We start from the raw sequence: 20,843 nt of genomic DNA on the forward strand, positions 1-20,843 counted from the left end.
TTTGTGATGCAGTGGTTAGACTGCAGTATTGCAGCCAAAGACTGCTCAGGAGTCAGGACCTGAGTTCGATCCCAATGGGCTCATGTAGCCAGCTCCATCTTGACTCATTCTTCTATCCTTCCAAGGTCAATAAATTGAGAATCTAGCTTGCTGGAGGGGGAGCAATGTATAGCCTGCGTAATTAAATCATAGACCATCCAGAGAGAACGTTAAACACAATGGTGTGGTATTATAAAGCAGCACACTTTGAACATTCAGCATAGTAGATTTGGGGGTGGAAAACTAGATCACATCAGGTTCTAACTTCTGTCTTCCTTCCAATTGAATAAAGATCTTGATACCACAAAACAGTTACAAAGCAGAAACCCTGACTCACAGGAGTTTCAAAAACTTCTGTGTCCTCATGAACTTTTAATATCTGGAAGCCTACAGGGCATGTTTATCTCATGCATACCTTTTCAATAAGTTCAGCTTGGAACAGAGTTGGCAGATGTTGATGTTGTTAGACTATTGTTCCCATGACTGGAAAGCTCATAGGCATTGCACTATAACAATATTTGGAAAGCCGCAAGTTGTCTACGGGTGATTTAGATCTACCTGTATTGGTCCTTGCAAATATCTCACTGATATGGAAGAAAAGGGACAGAATTCTGTTGGGTTTTACATAAAATTTGTGTAACTTTCTGTGGCAAAATGACAATAAATAAAATCTCAACAAAATGTTTCTGAGCAGGAATTCTAATGGTGTTTGTTTAACTTGCTACAGTTAATTGGCCAGGTGCTAAGGCACATCTTGATTGTGCAACTGGGTGCATGGTCATCAAGCACACCTCAGCACCTTGAAATAAGTATAATACAATATAAAAAGGATCAAACAAATGCATCATTAAAAATGGTACACAAAAGCAACACCAAAAACACATTCAAAGCAGTAAAGTATTTGTTGTTGTTGTTGTTCTTTAGTCATTAAGTCGTGTCTGACTCTTTGTGACTCCATGGACCAGAGCACGCCAGCCTTCCTGTCTTCCACTGCCTCCTGGAGTTGGGTCAAATTCATGTTGGTAGCTTCGATGACAGTAAAGTATACCACCCATTAAAAAAACCCACTCAGCCAGCCAGTCACTGAGGGAAAGCTTGCCTGAAGAGAAAGGTTGCAGAAGGACAGAAAAGATGGGGCCAGCCTGACCTCCTGTGGGAGGGAGTTCCAAAGTCTGGGAGCAATGACCGAGAAGGCCGTCTCCCATGTCACCACCTAACGCACCTGTGAAGATAGTGGGACTGAGAGACAGGCCTCCCCTGATGATCTTAACACTCAAGCAGGCACATAATGGGAGACAGAGTTCTTGAGATAGCTTGGGCGCAAGCCCTTTAAGGCTTTATAAGTTAGAACCACCCTCAAAACCTGGGCATCCAGACTCAGAGACAAATCTAGGAGTACCCCGAAGCTGTGCATCTATGTTTTCAGACTGAGAGTAACCCCATACAGCGCAGCTCTGTTCTTTGATCTGCCTTTCAGTTGGCCAGGAATATCTCTTGTCTTCTCTGGATTAAGGATAACTACCCTATTGTGGTTCTTCCTTACTCAGGCTGTCATTACTTTTTGGTTTCTTTAATGACCAGCAGCTTCTTCCTTACGATGACACCTGCCTTACTGTGACTGTAATTTATGCTGTAAGATTTTAGCCACGGCATTTAAAAGGGTCTTGCACAATGTTTTTTGTTTATTTGTTTAATTTTGGGGAATACACTTCATGCCTTCATAAATCTACAGGCTGCTCTTGAGAACATTGACTGGCTTCAGTAGAAAATATTGTTTATTACTTTCAATGACCTTTCCTGAAGTAATGCTTCTGTGCTGAATATATCTGATTTCGCTCACTGAACACTTGTAGCACAGAGACAAGCTGGCACATGTAATGAAGAAAATAGGACATCGCTTTTAATTTTGGAATTAGTTCTGTTCCTTTGAAATGCTCGAGCAAAACTTATATTCCTGGCCTGAATTGTCAGAAAGGAAAATACAGAAACAAAGAGATATGAACCCAAAATAGCCCATTGTAGAAATGTTAGAATAGGGAAAAGAAACTGTGGGGTGCATTCAAAATTTTAGTTGGTCTACTGCTTCTTTGGTTTGGCAAAGGGGAGATAAGAAAAAACTACAGTTCTTCTCCCTTCTGCTCCTCTCCTATCAGTGGCAAAGATGAAAACAGATGGCATGTTCAGAAACTGGCCCGCCCAGTATCCTTTGAGAAAATAGAACACCCTCTTGCTTATCCTGTGCTCTGAAAGTGATTACCAGGACTCAGGGGAATCAGAGACTGTCAGAGGACCTTGCTGTCCGGGCAATACTGTATGTTTGGCAGGCTCCCAGACTAGAACAAATGCTAGGAGGCACTCTGTAATCTGCAACATTTGAAAGTGCTTCTGCTTTGGAGAATGGGTTGAAATACAGGCGATATAGGTTCTGCCCCACCCGTTCCTTTTCCTCTCCACTTGAACATACCCTCTAGACTCGAGTTTAATTTGAGCCAGGGAACAGCCACACAAATACATCCCTTCAAGTCTAAACAGTATGGCTTCTTTTTCTTCCAGCTCTATTTCATTTGTAAATCAACAATTTCATTTACATCTTTCACATGGGTTTGCTGTTAAGGTATTATTTTTAAAATGCAGCAACCAGCCATTTCTCACAGATGATTTCAATTTTTAAATACAACTGAAATGTTTAAGGGTTCCTAGCACTTGTGACAAGAGTTGCTAAAAATAACTCCCATACTCTTTTTTTTAAAAAGCAGGACATAAAGAATTAAAGCTGATATTCTGTCCTTACTTTGTTCCAAATAAGTGGCTAAGTATTTTCCTGTTTCATTGAAAGTATGTGTTTTATGGCCTTCTGCTTGCAAAGTGTTGGTCTTTATTATTTGATATGCATCCTCTGCCGGGAATGCTGTAATCTTTGCCTGAACCGTGGGAATTGAACTAGACTTTTTTAAAATCAGCTATTTTCTGTAAAAATTACAGCACTAGTGAAAAGGCATATTGAGTCATTTAGTCAGCATGAATTGCTCTAGATGCTTAAAGCAAAAGGCTACCATATTAGGAGTTGCTTTTGCTATGAAGTACAATGGTAACTGTTTTTGGCCTCCCATGATTAGGTTTTATTTCGTTGGTCTTTTTACTGTCGTAAATGTTCAGTTGCTTCTTGTCATGTTATGCCTGTCCATACATGACCTGTTGGTATGTACCTTTCTTCTTGGTATCTCCTTTTGGTTACTGGGTCCAGTATACGTTGCAGTTGGGAAAAATGAAAAACTTTGCTTCAGCAGTACATCCACTGATGTAGCAAAGTGGTTTGCACAAGTGTTCGTACAGACAGTAAGGGTTTCCCAGTGACAGAATCATTATGAAGGGTGCTTTTCACTCTAGGCTAAGTTACCCTCTTTCCTTGTTGAGACATTCTGTGAATTTTGATTATGTAAAGCAAAAATGAGAGATTTAGAGAAAAAGCTTGCCATGTTCCGAGTAGACCTGCATAAAATACACCAATACTTTTACTTTCTCCCTGCAGAAGAATAAGCACAATTCCAGAGTCCAATTCACCTTTTATCTCAGTCATTCACATGTTCCTGCTAACATTGAAGATTGGTATCTGATTAAATCAGTTATTGCAGATGGAAGATAAATGCTGGCACACAGTGCATACAAGATTTCTAAATGCATCCGGAATGCCAAATTAAAATGTTGATACTTTCCAGGGCTTCAGTAGTTTGGAGTCATCAAAGTAGGTTTTATAAATGGACTATTCTAATATAGCCCTAATCTACTTTAAATCATAGATACTGGGTTCAGTGTGATTAAGATAACAGCAACTATTTGTTTTTAAAGACTTTATAAACACATAGCTTTCCCATGGAAAAAAAGAACTCAATCTAATTCATTTCATTGTAATAAAACACTCTGAACAAATAATAAAAACATTATGGTTCTTTTGTTATGTCTCCCTTTTAAAGTTCATCCTTGCAGTATTAAAATTAGTCATGTGCTTTCCAAACAACTGCATACCAGAATGTACCCTTGGAATCTTGGACCAAGATGCACAAAACATGCAATTAGTTCCATGTGCCTAGCACAGACTTAAATTATTTGGGGACAGAAAAAAACTGCATGCCACATGGCAAATGATTTTGAAACTAGGGAAGTATCAAAAGCAGGTTGTGAGATATCACATTACTTAAAATGTGTTTATGTATTAAATCAAATGGTCCAGTATACGTTTTTGGGCTGTAGTGAAGTACTGTAGGTCCTTTGACCCCAAAACATTATGTAAATGTATTAAACCTTATAATACGAAAAGCCAGTTAACTCTGGGTTTTAGTCAAGGAGAGTTCAGCACTTTTAAGTCCTGCTGAAAATTAATGGAGACGTATAAAATTATGCAGGGGATGGATAAAGTGGACAGAGGAGAGCTCATTTCCCTCTCACCCAATACCAGAATTGGGGGAGAAATCCACTCAAATGGAGTGTTGGGAGAGTGAGAACAGATAAAAGAAAATCTTTCTTTACCCATTGTGTTGTGAGTCTGTGGAACTCCTTGCCACAGGATGTACTGATGGCATCTGGCCTAGATGCCTTTAAAAGGGAATTGGAGAGATACCTGGAGGAAAAGTCCACCACAGATTACAAGCCATGATGGGGATGTACATTCTCCAGGCTTCAAAGGAAGGTACCTCAAAATGCCAGATGCAGGGGAGGGGTATCAGGAGACAGGTATCTAACTGTCTCGTGTGCTCCCAGAGGCATCTGGTGGGGCCACTGTGAGATACAAAAAGCTGGACTAGATGGGCCCCTTGGCCTGATCCAGCAGGTCTCTTCTTATGACTTCAAAGCACTGTACCTTGCATTTAAAACAGACATGATTTACTGTATTAGAAAAACATACAGTATTGTGTATGACTATTTACATGCTGTATCTTCAGAAGTTTTCTGTGTGCCTTGTCAGAAGTCCCAGTAAGATTTGCACTGAAGTAAGTGTGGTAGACTTTGGTAGGATGGCATATATTAAATAATTCCCAAACCCATATTTAGTTTGAAGCTGATGGTGAAATATCTATATATTTTGTCTGCCCTTGGTGGCCAAGGACTGTTGCTTTCTTCCAAGGGGTAGGGATCCATTATCTTGCACTTATAAAATTATAGGATGGCTTCAGTCATGGTCTAATTATGGTTAACAAGAGATTTCTGTGTTATCTCCTCCCTAGAAGCAAACGGTGAAAGCTATTATTTTTTAATTATTATTTTTTTGGCAGACTTTTTATTAAAGCAAATATTAACTTATATCTGGCAAGATAGTTCAGTGAGAAGGGTATCTTTTTATAGAGCCATCGGTTGGGATTTGGATTCCTCACTCTACTGGCTCTGGGAGAAGAGCCAGCATGTATCGCCTTGGGCAAGCTGCACAGTCCCAGATCATCCTCAGAAGAAGGTAATGGTAAACCATTTCTGAGTGTTCTATGTCTAGAACACCCTGGAAATGGTCACCATAAGTCAAAATGAACATGATAGCGCATAACTAAATTAAAATAATTCACTGTTACTTCATCTCCACTTCTCATTCCTGCCACCTGAAATCCTGAAGTCTCTACTTATGCCTTTTTACTCAAGTCGGCAACATAGAATGGCAGTTATGAGAAAGAAGCAATAATCTGTAGAAGAGGCAAAATTAATCTCTCTGCACCTTCAGCTTTCAAAAGACATTTTGAGGTTCTGCTAGCCAGTGACAGGCCAGAACGTCACCATAGCAGCTGAGATTGTCATCCCCTAATACTACACCACTTTAATGATCTGATCTGGAATCTAGCAAAACAAAGTAGAACCCTTTCATTGACACCCTCTCAGCAATCAGCTCATATTCGTCATATTTACTATAACTGTGATTCAAATACAGTACTGTACTGTATTCTTCTTCGTGGCCTCCATGAATCACACATATGGGTGCTGTAGCATGTATGCGTGAAGTTTCAGAATATTCTACAGCTTAAAAGAAAGACTGTTAACCTCTTCCCCCCTTCCAGTGCGCATGTGTTGTTTAGACGTTAAATCGTGTCAGACTCTTCGTGATCCCATGGACCAAAGCACGCCAGACCCTCCTGTCTTCCACTGCCTCCCGGAATTGAGTCAAATTCATGTTGGTCCCTTCGATGGCACTGTCCAGTGCGTATGTATTGGCATGTAAATACCCAACCTTCTCAGTTCCTTTTAGCCACCACTTGAGTCATGTTTTCTCCGTTTTTCTTCTTCGTTCCCTTTTCTTGTGGAGAAAGTGTTCTTCAGTTGTCATTCAAATAATATTTGAATTTAAAAGTGGGCATAACATTTTAGCATAATGTAATGTAATTTAACATAAATTACAGCAACTGTTGTGGGTGTTGCACTCAGATGGCAGAGGTCTTTAGTATGCATCTCATAATTAGCAATTTCAGCATCAAAAGGAAGGAAGACCATGTATTGACATCAGCAAGACTCGCGATCAAAGAAAAGTGGAGAAATTTGCCCAAGCGCTTGAGGAAACCCCTCCAGGCCCAGCTGACGCAAGTGCACCTGAACGTTGGGAACATTTCAAGAATGCTGTTTATAACACTGCCTTGTCCACATTTGGCAAGAAGACCAAAAAGACGGCTGACTGGTTCGAAGCCCACTCGGAGGAGTTGGTTCCAGCCATCGAGGATAAGAGGAGAGCTCTAGCAGCATACAAAGCCTGCCCTAGTGAGTACAACTTGCAAGCTCTTCGAGCTGCTCGTAGCCAAGTCCAACAGACTGCCAGGAGATGTTCCAATGATTATTGGCTCCAGCTCTGCTCTCAGATGCAGTTAGCAGCAGGCACAGGTAACATCAAGGGAATGTATGATGGGATCAAGCAGGCCTTAGGTCCAGTACAGAAGAAAACTGCTCCCCTGAAGTCTGCCACAGGCGTGTTCATCCAGGACCGAACACAGCAGATGGACTGCTGGGTGCAGCACTACTCTGAGCTGTATTCCAGAGAGAATGCAGTAACTGAAGAAGCATTAAATAACATTGAGTGTCTCCCTGTCCTGGAAGAGTTGGACAGTGAACCAACCTTAGCAGAAATCAAAACGGCCTTGGATTCCCTTGCCTCTGGGAAGGCACCTGGAAAGGATAACATCCCTGTTGAAGTGCTGAAATGCTGCAAAGAGACCATCACCACCGAACTGTATGAAATCTTTCATCTTTGCTGGAGCGAAGGTAGAGTACCACAGGACATGAAGGATGCAAACATCGTCACATTGTACAAGAACAAAGGAGACAGGGGCGACTGCAGTAACTACCGCAGCATCTCTCTTCTTAGCGTTGTAGGAAAGCTGCTTGCCCGTGTCGTGCTGAAGAGGCTCCAGGTGCTTGCAGACAGAGTCTACCCAGAATCACAGTGCGGATTCCGAGCAAATAGGTCCACCACTGACATGGTATTCTCCCTCAGACAATTGCAGGAGAAATGCAGGGAACAACAACAGCCACTCTTAGTGGCCTTCATAGACCTTACAAAAGCATTTGACTTGGTTAGCAGGGATGGCCTTTTTAAAATACTTACTAAGATTGGATGTCCTCCTCGACTCCTTAGAATCATCAGGTCCTTTCATGAGGGAATGAAGGGCACTGTAGTTTTTGATGGCTCAACATCAGATCCCTTTGACATCCGAAGTGGAGTGAAACAGGGCTGTGTCCTTGTGCCGACCCTGTTTGGGATTTTCTTTGCTATCATGCTGAAGCATGCCTTCAGAACTGCAACAGAAGGTGTCTGTCTCCGGACTAGATCAGATGGAAAGCTCTTTAATCTCTCTAGACTGAGAGCAAAGATCAAAGTTCAGCTGAAATGCATGTGGGACTTCGTCTTCGCCGATGATGCAGCCATTGTTGCCCACTCTGCTGAAGACCTCCAACAACTCATGAATCGTTTTAGCAAGGCCTGCCAATACTTTGGACTAACTATCAGCCTGAAGAAAACACAAGTCATGGGCCAGGGTGTGGACTCACCTCCCTCTATTACCATCTCCATGCAAGAATTGGAGATTGTCCATGAATTTGTGTACCTTGGCTCAACCATCTCTGACACTCTTTCCCTAGACGTCGAGCCAGATAGACGCATTGGCAAAGCAGCTACCATGTTCTCAAGACTCACAAAAAGAGTATGGCTCAATAAGAAGCTGACAGCATACACCAAGATCCAGGTCTATAGAGCCTGTGTCCTGAGCACACTCCTGTACTGCAGTGAATCCTGGACCCTTCATGCACGGCAGGAGAGAAAGCTGAACACGTTCCATATGCGCTGCCTCCGACGTATTTTTGGTATCACCTGGCAGGACAAAGTTCCAAATAGAGTAGTCCTAGATTGAGCTGGAATTTCTAACATGTATACACTACTGAAACAGCGACGCCTACGCTGGCTCGGGCATGTTGTGAGAATGGCTGATGGTCGGATTCCAAAGGATCTGTATGGAGAACTAGTGCAGGGAAATCGCCCCAGAGGGAGACCACAGCTGCGATACAAGGATATCTGCAAGCGGGATTTGAAGGCCTTGGAAATGGACCTCAACAGATGGGAAACCCTGACATCAGAGCATTCAGCCTGGCGGCATGCGGTGCATCACGGCCTCTCACAATTTGAAGAGACCCTCGCCCAGCAGGCTGAGGCAAAGAGGCAGTCACGAAAGCAGCAAAATCAGGGAGCTAGACAGGGTACAGATTGTATTTGTCCTGAGTGTGGAAGGGATTGTCACTCTCGAATTGGCCTCCTCAGCCACACTTGACGCTGTTCCAAGTCCTCCATACAGAGCACGATACCATAGTCTCTCAAGACTGAAGGATGCCTATGATGATGAACTAGATTTATATAATGGTATTACATATATATTTGTATATTCGGGACTTTATAGATCTTTGGGAAAACATATTGAGCTTACTTTTCAGTCAAAAGGTGGGGAAGTTGTTCCTTTTTCTTTGCTTTGTTGAGAAGCTTGACATGTTACTCTCCATCCATGTTCCTAAATGTAGAAATAGTATGGCTGATCTTAAGAAAGGATTCTTCTAGATCAAGTTGGACCATCTGGCTACCTTCCCTGTATGAAACAGAGTGCTCATTCAAACTGTAATGTTGTCCCTGGTCATTCTGGAGTAACTTTGGATCATTCTGATAATTTTTGTTGCAGATTTGAAAAGATCATCCTGGTGTTAGCATCCACACATACAGAGGATATTTGTTGCTGAATCAACTGGGTTGACCCAGTACCAGCTGTCCGCAGACATCAAGGATTGCTTCCTAAATTCTTATCCCCAACATAGATTGCTGTTCCTTTTTTGCTGCTCTTCCTTTCTGTGTTATTGCTCACTTTGCTCTGTCTTCCCTCCCCTCCTTGTTTTACTCACCTACTCTTCTCAGACTTCACCTTTTCAGTGCAATACTTTCCAATTATATTTTATTTTTAATGTGAAATTTGCAGACACATACCAGACACACGCTGGTATGCTGCCATGTTGCAGAGTTGCATTCGTAGTCATCATCATCATCCCCTCCATGGGCACAGGCCTTGTTGAGGCGGAGGGGCCTCAACAAACCTTAACATGGCGTGGATAGACTATAAAAGTTAAAGAACTGACAGAAAGGGAATATATCAAAAGACTGCAGAAATTCTTGAAATGAAAATTAAAGGGTAGAAATGTAACCAAAGCCATAAACACCTGGGCAGTTCTAGTAGTTAGATACTTAGCTGGAATAATAAATTGGACTCAAAACCAATTAGAATTGGATTGAAAAATATGTAAACTAATGAAATGCATCATGCACTACATCCCAAAAGTGATGTGGACAGATTATATTTAAAAATCAGAGGCCGTGGATTTCTGCAAATACAGCAAGTAGTACAGGAGGAAGAAAAGAAGCCTAAATGATTATATTAGTACAAGCAGAGAAAAATTACTTAAGGCAGTAAAAATGGAGAATATTTTTAAAACAAGAGAAATAAAGGCCCAATATAAGAAACAATTTGAAAATAAATTAAACAGCTTGAAAAATAAACCATTACATGGACAACACCTGAGTTGATGGAAAGGATGATAGTAATTCAACTTGGGCATGGCTAAAACTGGGGACCATTAAGAAAGAAATCGAAGGCTTGATTTTTGCTGTCCAAGACAAACACTCCAAACCAACATGATTAAAAGCAAAATTCAAGAAGTTCATGCTAACAGCAAATGTTGACTGCCAAAAAAGGATAGAACTGTTTCACGCCTCATCTGTGAATGTCCAAAGACTGCACAAACAGATTACAACAGATTACATGATAGAGTGGCAAAACTAGTGCACTAGTCATTATGCAAAAATATATATAATTTGTCAGCCTCCAAAAACCTGTGGTAACATCTGGTAGATAAGGTGTCAGAAAATGATGACGTCAAGATCTTGTGGAATTTCTGGAGGAAGGAAGACACAAAGAGAGTGTCAGGAAAAGTGATATTTGAACTAATTATGAAAAAGGTAAGAGATCTGGTAATTGTAGAAGGCCAAGGTCAGTCCTCAGAATTTCACGACTGCTCCCTTATAGGTGAAGAGTACTTTTATTTCAAATTTCCAAAGACTTTGCCCCATGGTAATGTGTAATCAGATGACAGAAACTTCTTGACTAGGTAATAATTAACATAAAGCTCTAATGTTTCAGAAGATTAATTTGCAAGTGACCAGTAGAAAAAGATTAAACTTTTACAGCATTATGTATGTCAGTTGTCTGAATAATTTGCAAGGGAAACAGTTTCCTTTGAGTGAATCTTTTCTTTCTGAAACTTTAAATTTTGGGGGAGGTTGGTCTGCTGCTTTTGTACAAGTGTACAGCATCTGCCAGTCTTCATAAAAATTAGTTAAAGACTAGTGATCTAGTCTTTGGTAGAACAATAGAGATGGAAAGGTCTGTAAAATGGCAATTTTAATTGTATTTTAATCATTTTATCTTTTATTGTGGTTTAGTTGAATTTTAATTGTTGTAAGCCACCCAGAGACCTTTGGGTAGAGAGGGCGGCATACAAAATAAATAAATAAATAAATAAATAAATAAAACCATCAAGTCCAAACCTCTGCTTGTTGTAGGATTCCAAATCAAAGTATATCTGACAGATGATTGTCAAATTTTCTTTTGAATGCCTCCAGCATTGAAGTGCTCGCCACCTCCTGGGTTATTGGTTCCACTGTCATACTACTCGAACAGGATGTTTTTCCTGATATTCAGCCGAAATCTGGCTTCTTGTAACTTGAGCCTATCATTATGTGTCCTTCATGGCCCTGCCCCTCCTCTGTATGACTGCCTTTCAAGTATTTGAAATCTGCTATCATATCTCCCCTCAGTCTTCTTTTCTCAAGGCTAATCATGCCCAGTTCTTTCACTCTGTTCTCATGGGTCTTAGTATCCAGTCCCCAAATCATCCTTGTTGCCTTCCTCTGAACTTGTTCAAATTTGTCAGCCTCCTTTTTAAAATATGGTGTCCAGAACAGGACACAATACTCAAGGTGTGGCCTAACCAGTGCTGGATAGAAGGGAACCAGTACTTCATGGCATTTGGAGATTATACAGTGGTGCCCCGCATAGCGACGATAATCCGTTCCGGAAAAATCGTCGCTATACGGAACAAAAAGCCCATAGGAATGCATTAAAACACGTTTAATGTGTTCCTATGGGCAAAAAACTCACTGTTATGCAAAGATCCTCCATACGGACGCTATTTTCGCTGCCCGGCAAGCGAGGAAAGGGCGTGAAAACACAGCGGGTGGCCATTTTTGTACCTGGCGGCCATTTTGGAACCACCGATCAGCTGTTAGAAAAAACATTGGTATGCGAAAATCGGTAAGCGAAACGCTTACCGATCATCACAAAGCAATTTTTCGCTATTTAAAACATCGCAATGCGATCGCTTTTGCGATCGCAAAAACTCAATCGCTATGCAGATTCGTCATTAAACGAAGCGCTCGTTATGCGGGGCACCACTGTACTTCTGTTGATGCAGCCTACAATATAATTTGCCTTTTTTGCAGCAACATTGCAGTGTTGGCTCATAATCAGCTTGTCTGTCTTTTGGGATATTAGCTATTCCACCCAATTGGGTGTCATCTGAAAATCTGATAATTATTCCCTGAATATAAAAATGTGGAAGGGCACTGGGCCCAGAATTGAGTCTTGTGGTACTCCATTTGAAGCCAACGGTGTATCCACCCAGTAATTGTTCTATCAAGCCCACACCTTATTAGCTTGCTAATCAGAATATCACGGGACACAATCATTGTTGCTGCTTGCAAAATCAGGTTTCCAAAGAACTGATTACGAAACAGGAGTCATAAATCTTTACTAGGTATGAAATCCAACCACACACCCTTGTCACTTTATATTAGAGCCTTGCATGAATGTTTTACCATGTAGTCTCTGTATTCTAACTTTTTGTGTGATGAAGTGGACATGTTCCACAAAAACTTACATTAAAATGAAATATAGCAGTCAGCCTTTAAGGTATCACAACATCTTTTCCTCTCTTTTTTTTGCTCTTGTTTTAATTTTTGTTCTTCATGAAATGTTTGCACAGACTAAAATGGCTACAACTTCAAAAACTGCTTCTTTTCTTTGTCTTTTGCTGTGCACATACCTGAACAATGTTTTTTATTGCTTTAAGTGCCTCTTGCTAACCTCAGCTCATTCTCAGCTTTTGTGTTTAAAAAACTAGAAACTCTCCTCAAGTTTTGCCTCTGGAAAACATCATTACAGGTAGTAGGATCGCTATCAGAGCAAGCAGGGATTCTACCCTACTGTAAGGAGGCATTCACTACCCCTTGGGACCACTCAACTAGTCCCCAGGAAGGGCAAGGGTCCAGGAGACAAGGGGTAGCCTTCACCTCTCCAAGGGTCCTGTTCATATATCATCAGGCTGCAAAAAGTGAAACTTATCCATCAACACCGGATCAGGCAGGTACCATAGTTACATCTACATGTATTAACAACAGCATCCAAGTCAGAGTGGATTCGAGCGATTTTGGCCACAAAGTGCTGTGCAAATTTTTCACAGCAAACTAGTCAGCACTATCTTCCTGTGGGCCATGATATAACAAACCATTGACTATTTGGAAGAGCTGTGCTGGATGACTCTGTGCAGATGCAATGAAGAATGACTGCAGCAGAATAGGCCTTCCAATGGGCTCTAGCCCTTGTTCGGTCAGATTCACTCCAGTTTTTCCACCATCATTTCTCTACTCTTCATCCCACTAGTTCCATCACCACCAGCTCCCTAGTAAATGAGAGGGCTAGTTTGGCTCTGCCTCATGAGAGGGGTGCTTAGTTCCACAGTAAATTTTTATCAATTGTTTACTTCCTTTCTATTTCTGTTTAAAGTATTTTTTAATTAATTTTCATGGAGTGAAGTAGTGTAAACCGTAAGCTCACCCATACCTCTCTCTCATTACCCTCCCAACAGTAATAACCATATCTGATTACGACATACAGGGCATTCGCACATACAGGCACATAGAAACAAACAAATCAGATACAAAAAGGAAGGAGTTTGGGGAAGAGATGCACATAATGTCTATATTTCTTCACTGAGCCAACATAACTATGATACAGTTCCAAGAATGTAGATGCAGGTATTTTGCAGTTGCCCCACCTCAGTTAAATCCTACATTCTTTTTTTGCAGCCAGGTCCATTGTTCTAGCCTGTTTCCCCAAAAATAAGACCTAACCTGAAAATACGCCCTAGTATGATTTTTCAGTTTGCTCATAATATAAGCCCTATTCCAAAAATAAGCCCTAGTTAAGTGAAAGCCCGCCCTCCACCATTGTGCAGCAACCAGAAGATGACCTGACTGTAAAATAAAACATCTCCTGAAAATAAGCCCTAATGCATTTTTTGGAGCAAAAATTAATATAAGACCATGACTTATTTTCGGGGAAACACAGTATGTGTCATGTGGCGGGGGCAATTTTTTCCTCAGACTTTAACAGAATCTGAATAAAACTGCTAGGATGGCCAGACAGTATTGTTTTATCTTTAGGCGTCTGTTACTGGAAATACTAGTGGTTCAAAAGCACGCAAAATGCGAGTAGATAAATAGGTAGCACCACAGTGGGAAGGTAACGGCGTTCCATGTCTAGTCGCGCTGGCCACATGACCACAGAAGACTGTCTTCGGACAAACGCTAGCTCTGTGGGTTGGAAATGGAGATGAGCACCACCCCCTAGTGTTGGACATGACTGGACAAGTTGTCAAGGGGAACCTTTATTTTTTACCTTACTGGAAATTAATGTGTTTTGTTTTTCACACCTATAAAATATATTTGAAAAAGACTATTATCATAGAGGGAGGCTCCTTCTCAGACTGGGAGGAGGTAGCAAGTGGGGTACCCTAGGGCTCAGTCCTGGGCCCAGTGCTATTCAATATTTTTATTAATGACCTAGATCAGGGGATACAGGGAATGCTAATCAGATTTGCAGATGACACAAAATTGGGTGGAATAGCTTACACCCTGGAAGACAAATAAAATTCAAAATGATCTAGATAGGTTGAGCACTGGGACTGAAAACAACAGAATGGAATTCAGCAGGGATAAATGCAAAGTACTGCATCTAGGAAAAAGAAACCAAACACACAGTTACAAGATGGTGAATACCTGGCTCAGCATTACTACAAGCGAAAAGGATCTTGGAGTCATTGTAGATCACAAGCCAACAATATAATATGCTACAACACAGACAAATGCTGTTTTAGGCTGCATTAACAGAAATATAGTCTCCAAATCACATAAGGTACTAGTTCCCCTATATTCAGCACTGGTTAGGCCTCACCGTGAGTATTGTGTCCAGTTCTGGACACTGCACTTCAAGAAGGTTGCTAACAAATTGGAACAAGTTCAGAGGAGGCTAATAAGGATGTTCAGGGGGGTGGAAACGAAACCCTATCAGGACTAGACTGAAAGAATTGGACATGTTTAGCCTTGAGAAAAGAAGACTGAAGGGAGATATAATAGGACTTTTCAAATACTGTACTTGAAAAGCTGTCATGGAGAGGAGGGGCAGGATCTGTTCTCTATCACTCAAGTTACAAGAAGCCAGCTTTTGGTTGAATATCAAGAAAAATGTCCTAACTGTTAGAACAGTACGGCAATGGAATCAGTTACTTGAGATGTGGTGAGTGCTCCAACACTGGAGGCATTCAGGAGAAATTTAGACAACCACCTGGCAGAGATCCTTTGTTCTTCTTCGTGGTCTCTGTGAATGCACACAAATGGGATAAACTGCGCCTATTTTAAGCTCTATTTTCTAGAGCTTAAATGACTGACCAGTAGAACATTTCCCCGTGGTGTGCATGCCCCACCTGCCCGTGATAACTCAGTTCCCCAGTTTACATGGGGTGAATAATCTATGTGATTATGAGGGGACAAACTGCAATTTTGGGTAATCCAGACTCCTTCCCATCCAATTTAGACAAAGGCAGGCACCTCTCCCAACCATCTGGATAATTTTCCAAACACCAACATCATGTGATGCCTAAGAGATTTTCTGAAAGCTAGGAAATCTCGGTAGAAAACCAGGGCTTGGTATAAGAAAAGCAAAACCAGGATGCAGTAAGGCTAACAACGGAATTTCTTCAAAGACCAACTCTACATCCCACCTGCTACCAGGGCTCCAGTACTGTTGAGGACTGAATAATTTGCAGCTGGAAAACTAAACCGTTCAGACAATGCCATTTGTAAAGGGTTTGGTCAGTCTTCATTCTCTTCTGTTTTCAACACCATTTTGAAAACACTGTCAGAAACTATCAGTCTCGGTTTTCCATCTAATCATACTGTGATTTTTCACCCTGCTTGGAGGATAGAGATGAATCACTTGTGAGCAGGGCAGTTATTCATCTTCACTGACAAAAAGTAGTTAGATTGAGTCTTACTGCTTGGGTCACAGCAAGGATATATGTCCCTTTTCTGTCACCCCAGAAAAACAATGGCCCAGCTGTGACTGGGAAAAAAAAAATCAAGGTTGCATCAAAATGATTTTAACAATCTGTGCTTTTCTTCCTGTTTCTGTATGTTGTTGTTGTTTGGCTGTTGAAGAAAATGAAGTGGCGAAGCAGGGCAGAGTGAAAGAGGAGTAGTTAATTTCCATTTTGCTGCACGTGATTTGATGTTTGGCTGATGTTCTCTAACTATATCCTTTATATAACACTAGTACAGGGGTGTAAGCCAAGGTCTGTGGGAGCAGATTTGGCTGCTGGCTTTTCTCTTATTTACTTTGCTTTCATCTCAAGTGGATTTGGCCTCGATTGGTCTTATCTTCAGCAGATGCTTATTAGTTCTGCACAGGCAAATTCTTTGGAATACAGAGCTCATTCTTTTTAAACTTGTCAGTTTACTAAAGTAAACTGGCTGACATGAGATAAATTAGTCCAGAGATAACATCAAATCCCTCTGTCTAAAGCCATTGAAACCATCAATAGATGGTTCACAACCACACATTGCACTGGACCAGTGGCTGTGCAGTGACAAAGAAACAAGAGGACACACATACAGAAGCTCACAGATTTTGACTCTGCTTAGTATCCAGCAAAAATTGTGGTTGCTATCAGAAGCACTGTTCTTGCAACTCTTGACTGAGCTTTTTTGATATTGTCAGTGTCCTTTTTTAATGAAATCAAGTTGATGGTTTACACTGCAACCTGTGGCAGAAAAACCCATACATTTAGTGTTGTGTGACAGTTTTGAACTTGCTGTCAGTGAATTCTCCCCCCCCCCTTTTTTTTTTTTTTTTTTGCTCTTAAAACTAGCACCGGGAGTCATCCAATGAAATACCTTTCTCTATGTGTTGTTCCTGCAATATCCAATGTTATAAGTCTTAATCATGGCCCCACTTTATTGTTTCTACACCGAAACACTTCAAACACCTTAGCCTTTCTAAGGAAGTTGCTACAATCCCCTAATCATTTTTATTGTCCTTTTCTGCACCTTTTCCAGTTTTCTGGCGCCATTTTTAAAAATAGTTTGACCACAGTATTTTGTATATGATTAAACCATAGATTTACCTAAGGACAATATGACTTCAGATTTATTTACAAACTCATTTTCATAATCTCTAACATAGAACTGATTTTTTAAAATTGACTCCTCTGCCACTTTCCCAAAACCTCTTATCTTGTTATCTGCAAACAAGAGCAAAACCATTCCCATTTTCCTGTTTTAATGTGACAAAACTGGACCCACAGGCTGTCCTCCCCCAGGCTAGAATAATTCTATTTAGCCAATGCTGAGGTAGCTTCGGCCAACTAGCAATGTAGTTCTTGCTGGGGGGCGGGGGGTGGGGGCAGCTTCAGTTTTTGCCATGTGGAGCAGACAAGGACTCTGCTGTCCTTCCTCCTCTTCAAGGGCTTGCTTGTCTCCAAGGTAGCTGGGCGATGGCAGATGGGGGGAGTGCATTGGTGGCAGCAGTGGCGCAGTGGGTGGTGTCCCTGGCTATTGAAAACACTGCCACTGCCACCACTACACCCCCTGGGCACTGCCATCCAGCTGGCCGCTATCCAAGCAAACCATGCAAAGAAGGAGGGTTTCTCTTGCCTGGCTAAGACAGAGGCAGCCCTACCACTCTAAAAGGTAGTGTACATTGGGTGCTGTTTTAAAGCACAGTAGAGTTCATGACATGTAAAGCAGTAAAAGTTGTTTCCCATTTAACCTGATTTCTACTGGCCATGTAGTTGCAGCTACTACTATCAATTCAGATGCCATTGGTGTGAAAGCTGATCAATTTAAGGGAAGGTTGTGCCATAAACATTTACAGAATGACATGTAGTTTACTTTATTGTGTTTTCTTGTGTGTTTTTTTTTACAGTGGGATCTGGTATGTGATGATGACTGGAAAACCCCCTTGACTACCTCTTTGTTCTTTGTGGGAGTACTCCTTGGATCTTTTATATCTGGGCAGCTCTCAGACAGGTAAAATATATCCTATCAACTAGCTGTAATAGGGTTTTGATTTGTTTTTATTTATTTGCCTTTCCGAGACTCTGTAACTAAAGATTTAGAAAGCACTGTATGGGTGCGACTACACTGGAAAGCTGAATTGGAATGACTTGACTTGCTGCGATTTGATTCACAGCCTGTGTTACATTTGAAATCACAGTCAGTGCTCACACAGGAGCTGTGGATTGATTCAGAAATTCACCGTTCATACTGGATTTGCATTCCAACCCACCAGGCCCCCCTTCTTCTTTTTTTGCTTTCCTCCCTTCTTCTGGTCCCTCCTCTGCTGATCTGATGGGGAACTGACAGAGGTATAAATACAGTGGGGTCTCTACTTAAGAACTTAATCCGTATTGGAAGGTGGTTCTCAAGTGGAAAAGTTCTTATGTGGAATCTGCATTTCCCATAGGAATGCATTGAAAACCATTTAATCCGTATCTGCTCTTTTCCGTCCATCAAAACTAATGGGAAGCTGCTATTCCGCCTTCTACCACTAGAGGGGGATTTTTTTCTTTTTTCCCCCTTAGGTCAGGGAACAGTGTTAAAAGCACTTCTGACGAAGCTAATTTTGAAGTAGTGGACTGAAAACCAATTAATCCGTTCTGGCTGTTTTTTTTATGTAGAGGTGTGTTCGTACATTGAAGCATTAGTTCCCATAGGAACTAATGCAAAGCTGGTTAATACGTACTCTACCACTAGGGGGAGAACTTTTTTTAACCTAAGATGACCTAAGGTTAAAAAAAGAGCAGGAAATTTTTTTTCCTGTTCTTATCTGGATTTTTGTTCTCAAGTAGAAGCAAAATTTAGCAAATGGAGCTGTTCTTAAGTGGAATTGTTCTTAAGTAGGGACGTTCTTAAGTAGAGACCCCACTGTATGGAAAACAATAATAAGAATGACCCAGTGATAAGGTGATGGGGTGATTTTGCGCTAATCATGTATATGTAAGATCTTTTTTTAAAAAAAAAAATTTTTAAAAAGGAGGACAATCAGGGAAGAGGAAAAAAATACTGGGGCATGTTCCCCAGGCATGATGTCCTGACTACTTATATCACTGAAACACCAGCTACAGAGATGACCCTGTCTTTATAATAATGTATCACAACTATCCACACAGCAAACAGCTCATTTGAATTGTTCTGGCTTGAAAAAATCAGAAACCATCCAACAGCAGAGAAAAAAAATGCTTTGGCATCAAAAAGGGCTGGACCAATTTCAATCAGCCTTTCTGCCATGTGGTCAGTAAAAAAATATTTCACCCATTTTATAACTAGAGGAAATCCTGCAGAGTTTGGCCATGTAGTCATAACCTATGTCGCGTGGCTGACCATCTGCTCCTTTTGTCAATAAAACATCAATCATGTGAACAGTGATGATGGTGATGAACTGCCACTCTGTCCACCTGAGTGCTCTCCTGAGAAAGTCAAACCATTTCTGTGGCTAATCTGCAGAAGATTCAGCTTGTGAATTGTATTATTGTAACATAATGATGATTATCTTAGAACTGCAGAACAGGAAAGAACCCTGTGGATCATCAGGTCCAGGCCCTGTTAGGGAGGAACAGCGAGGAATTCGAACCTGACTCTATAGCCAGATATCTAAACCACTGAGCTATCCAGCGGTTCATGATGTCCAGTTGCAACTACAGTACAGTGCTTATTTTCTGACCACATTATACTGCCTGAAGGCAATACTATATGTTGCCCCTGGCAAATTTCCTACAAGTTAGACCATCTCTTCTACTACAGTGCTCGAGAAGCTTCCGTTTACAGGGAAAACATCTGCTCCTTGAGCCTTGGGTTGGAAGGATCACAAAGTCTTTTTCGCCTTCACGGCACTTGGAAATAAAAATATTATGGATTCATTTACAGCCTCCCTGGTTTTTTTTGTTCTTCTTTTCCTCATAAGGTTTGGCAGAAAGGCTATTCTATTTGCAACCATGGGTGTGCAGACGGGTTTCAGCTTCCTGCAGATCTTCTCAACCAGCTGGGAAATGTTCACAGTGCTCTTTGTTATAGTTGGCATGGGGCAGATTTCGAACTACGTAGTTGCCTTCATATTAGGTGAGACCATTTTCACTTTTTTAAACTGTTATGTAACAAGATGGTTTGAGTATGTCAAAACAATATCCCTTAGTAAGGAATACATTTTACTCTCTTGGAGATCTATAATAGTGGCGCTGAGAGCCAGAGGCTAAACAGAACTGGTACTTTCTTTGGCTCTCGTTTATCAGCAAGGGAACAGTGATATCAGCTAAAGATGGGCATGAACCACTGGTTCTGCGGTTCGTGCTGGTTCATTTTTCATCCAGACTGGTGTTCAGTGCTTTCCTGCCCTGCCTCCTCTGACAGGCACCCACTCTGAGAGAGAGAGAAAGCACCCCAGCTTCCCTGCCCTGCCTCCTCTGGGTGCTGCCTCCAAGTAGACGCCCACCAGAGGAGATGAGGCTAAGAAGCACCGGACACCTGTTTGGCCAAATCAGCAGTTTGTGCCCTTCTGATTGGGAGGGAGGAGTAGGGTATAGTATACATTTGGGTGTAATTCTCAGGACTAAATTAGATGAGATGACAAGAAATCTATCTTTCTCTTTTTTTTTTTTAAAGAAAGATACAATTAGAATTTCAGCAGTGACATGTAAATCGTTTTTAGATACTGTACTAAAATCTGAATTATTTTATGAGAACTGTCAAAAGGAGGACAATACAGTTCTCATCCACAAGAGACCACTGAAAGCTGAATGAGTGATGTCAATATATTCTTCATTGAAATTAAACTTTTTTTAATGTTGGGTTTTTAATTTTTTAAAAAAGA

General features: G+C 41.2%; 1 protein-coding gene across 1 annotated transcript in view; it reads left to right on the forward strand.

Moving 5' to 3' along the window:
• The window catches only part of LOC110086691 (solute carrier family 22 member 4), a 60,803-nt gene that overhangs the window by 1,859 nt on the left and 38,101 nt on the right, over positions 1-20,843 (forward strand). The window contains exons 2-3 of the mRNA XM_072990191.2: positions 17,904-18,007; positions 19,941-20,095. Of these exons, the coding sequence (XP_072846292.2) occupies positions 17,904-18,007; positions 19,941-20,095 (259 nt within the window). The remainder of the gene's footprint in view (positions 1-17,903; positions 18,008-19,940; positions 20,096-20,843) is intronic.

This window comes from Pogona vitticeps, chromosome 2, assembly GCF_051106095.1.
Source record: "Pogona vitticeps strain Pit_001003342236 chromosome 2, PviZW2.1, whole genome shotgun sequence".
Taxonomy (NCBI): Eukaryota; Metazoa; Chordata; class Lepidosauria; order Squamata; family Agamidae; genus Pogona; species Pogona vitticeps.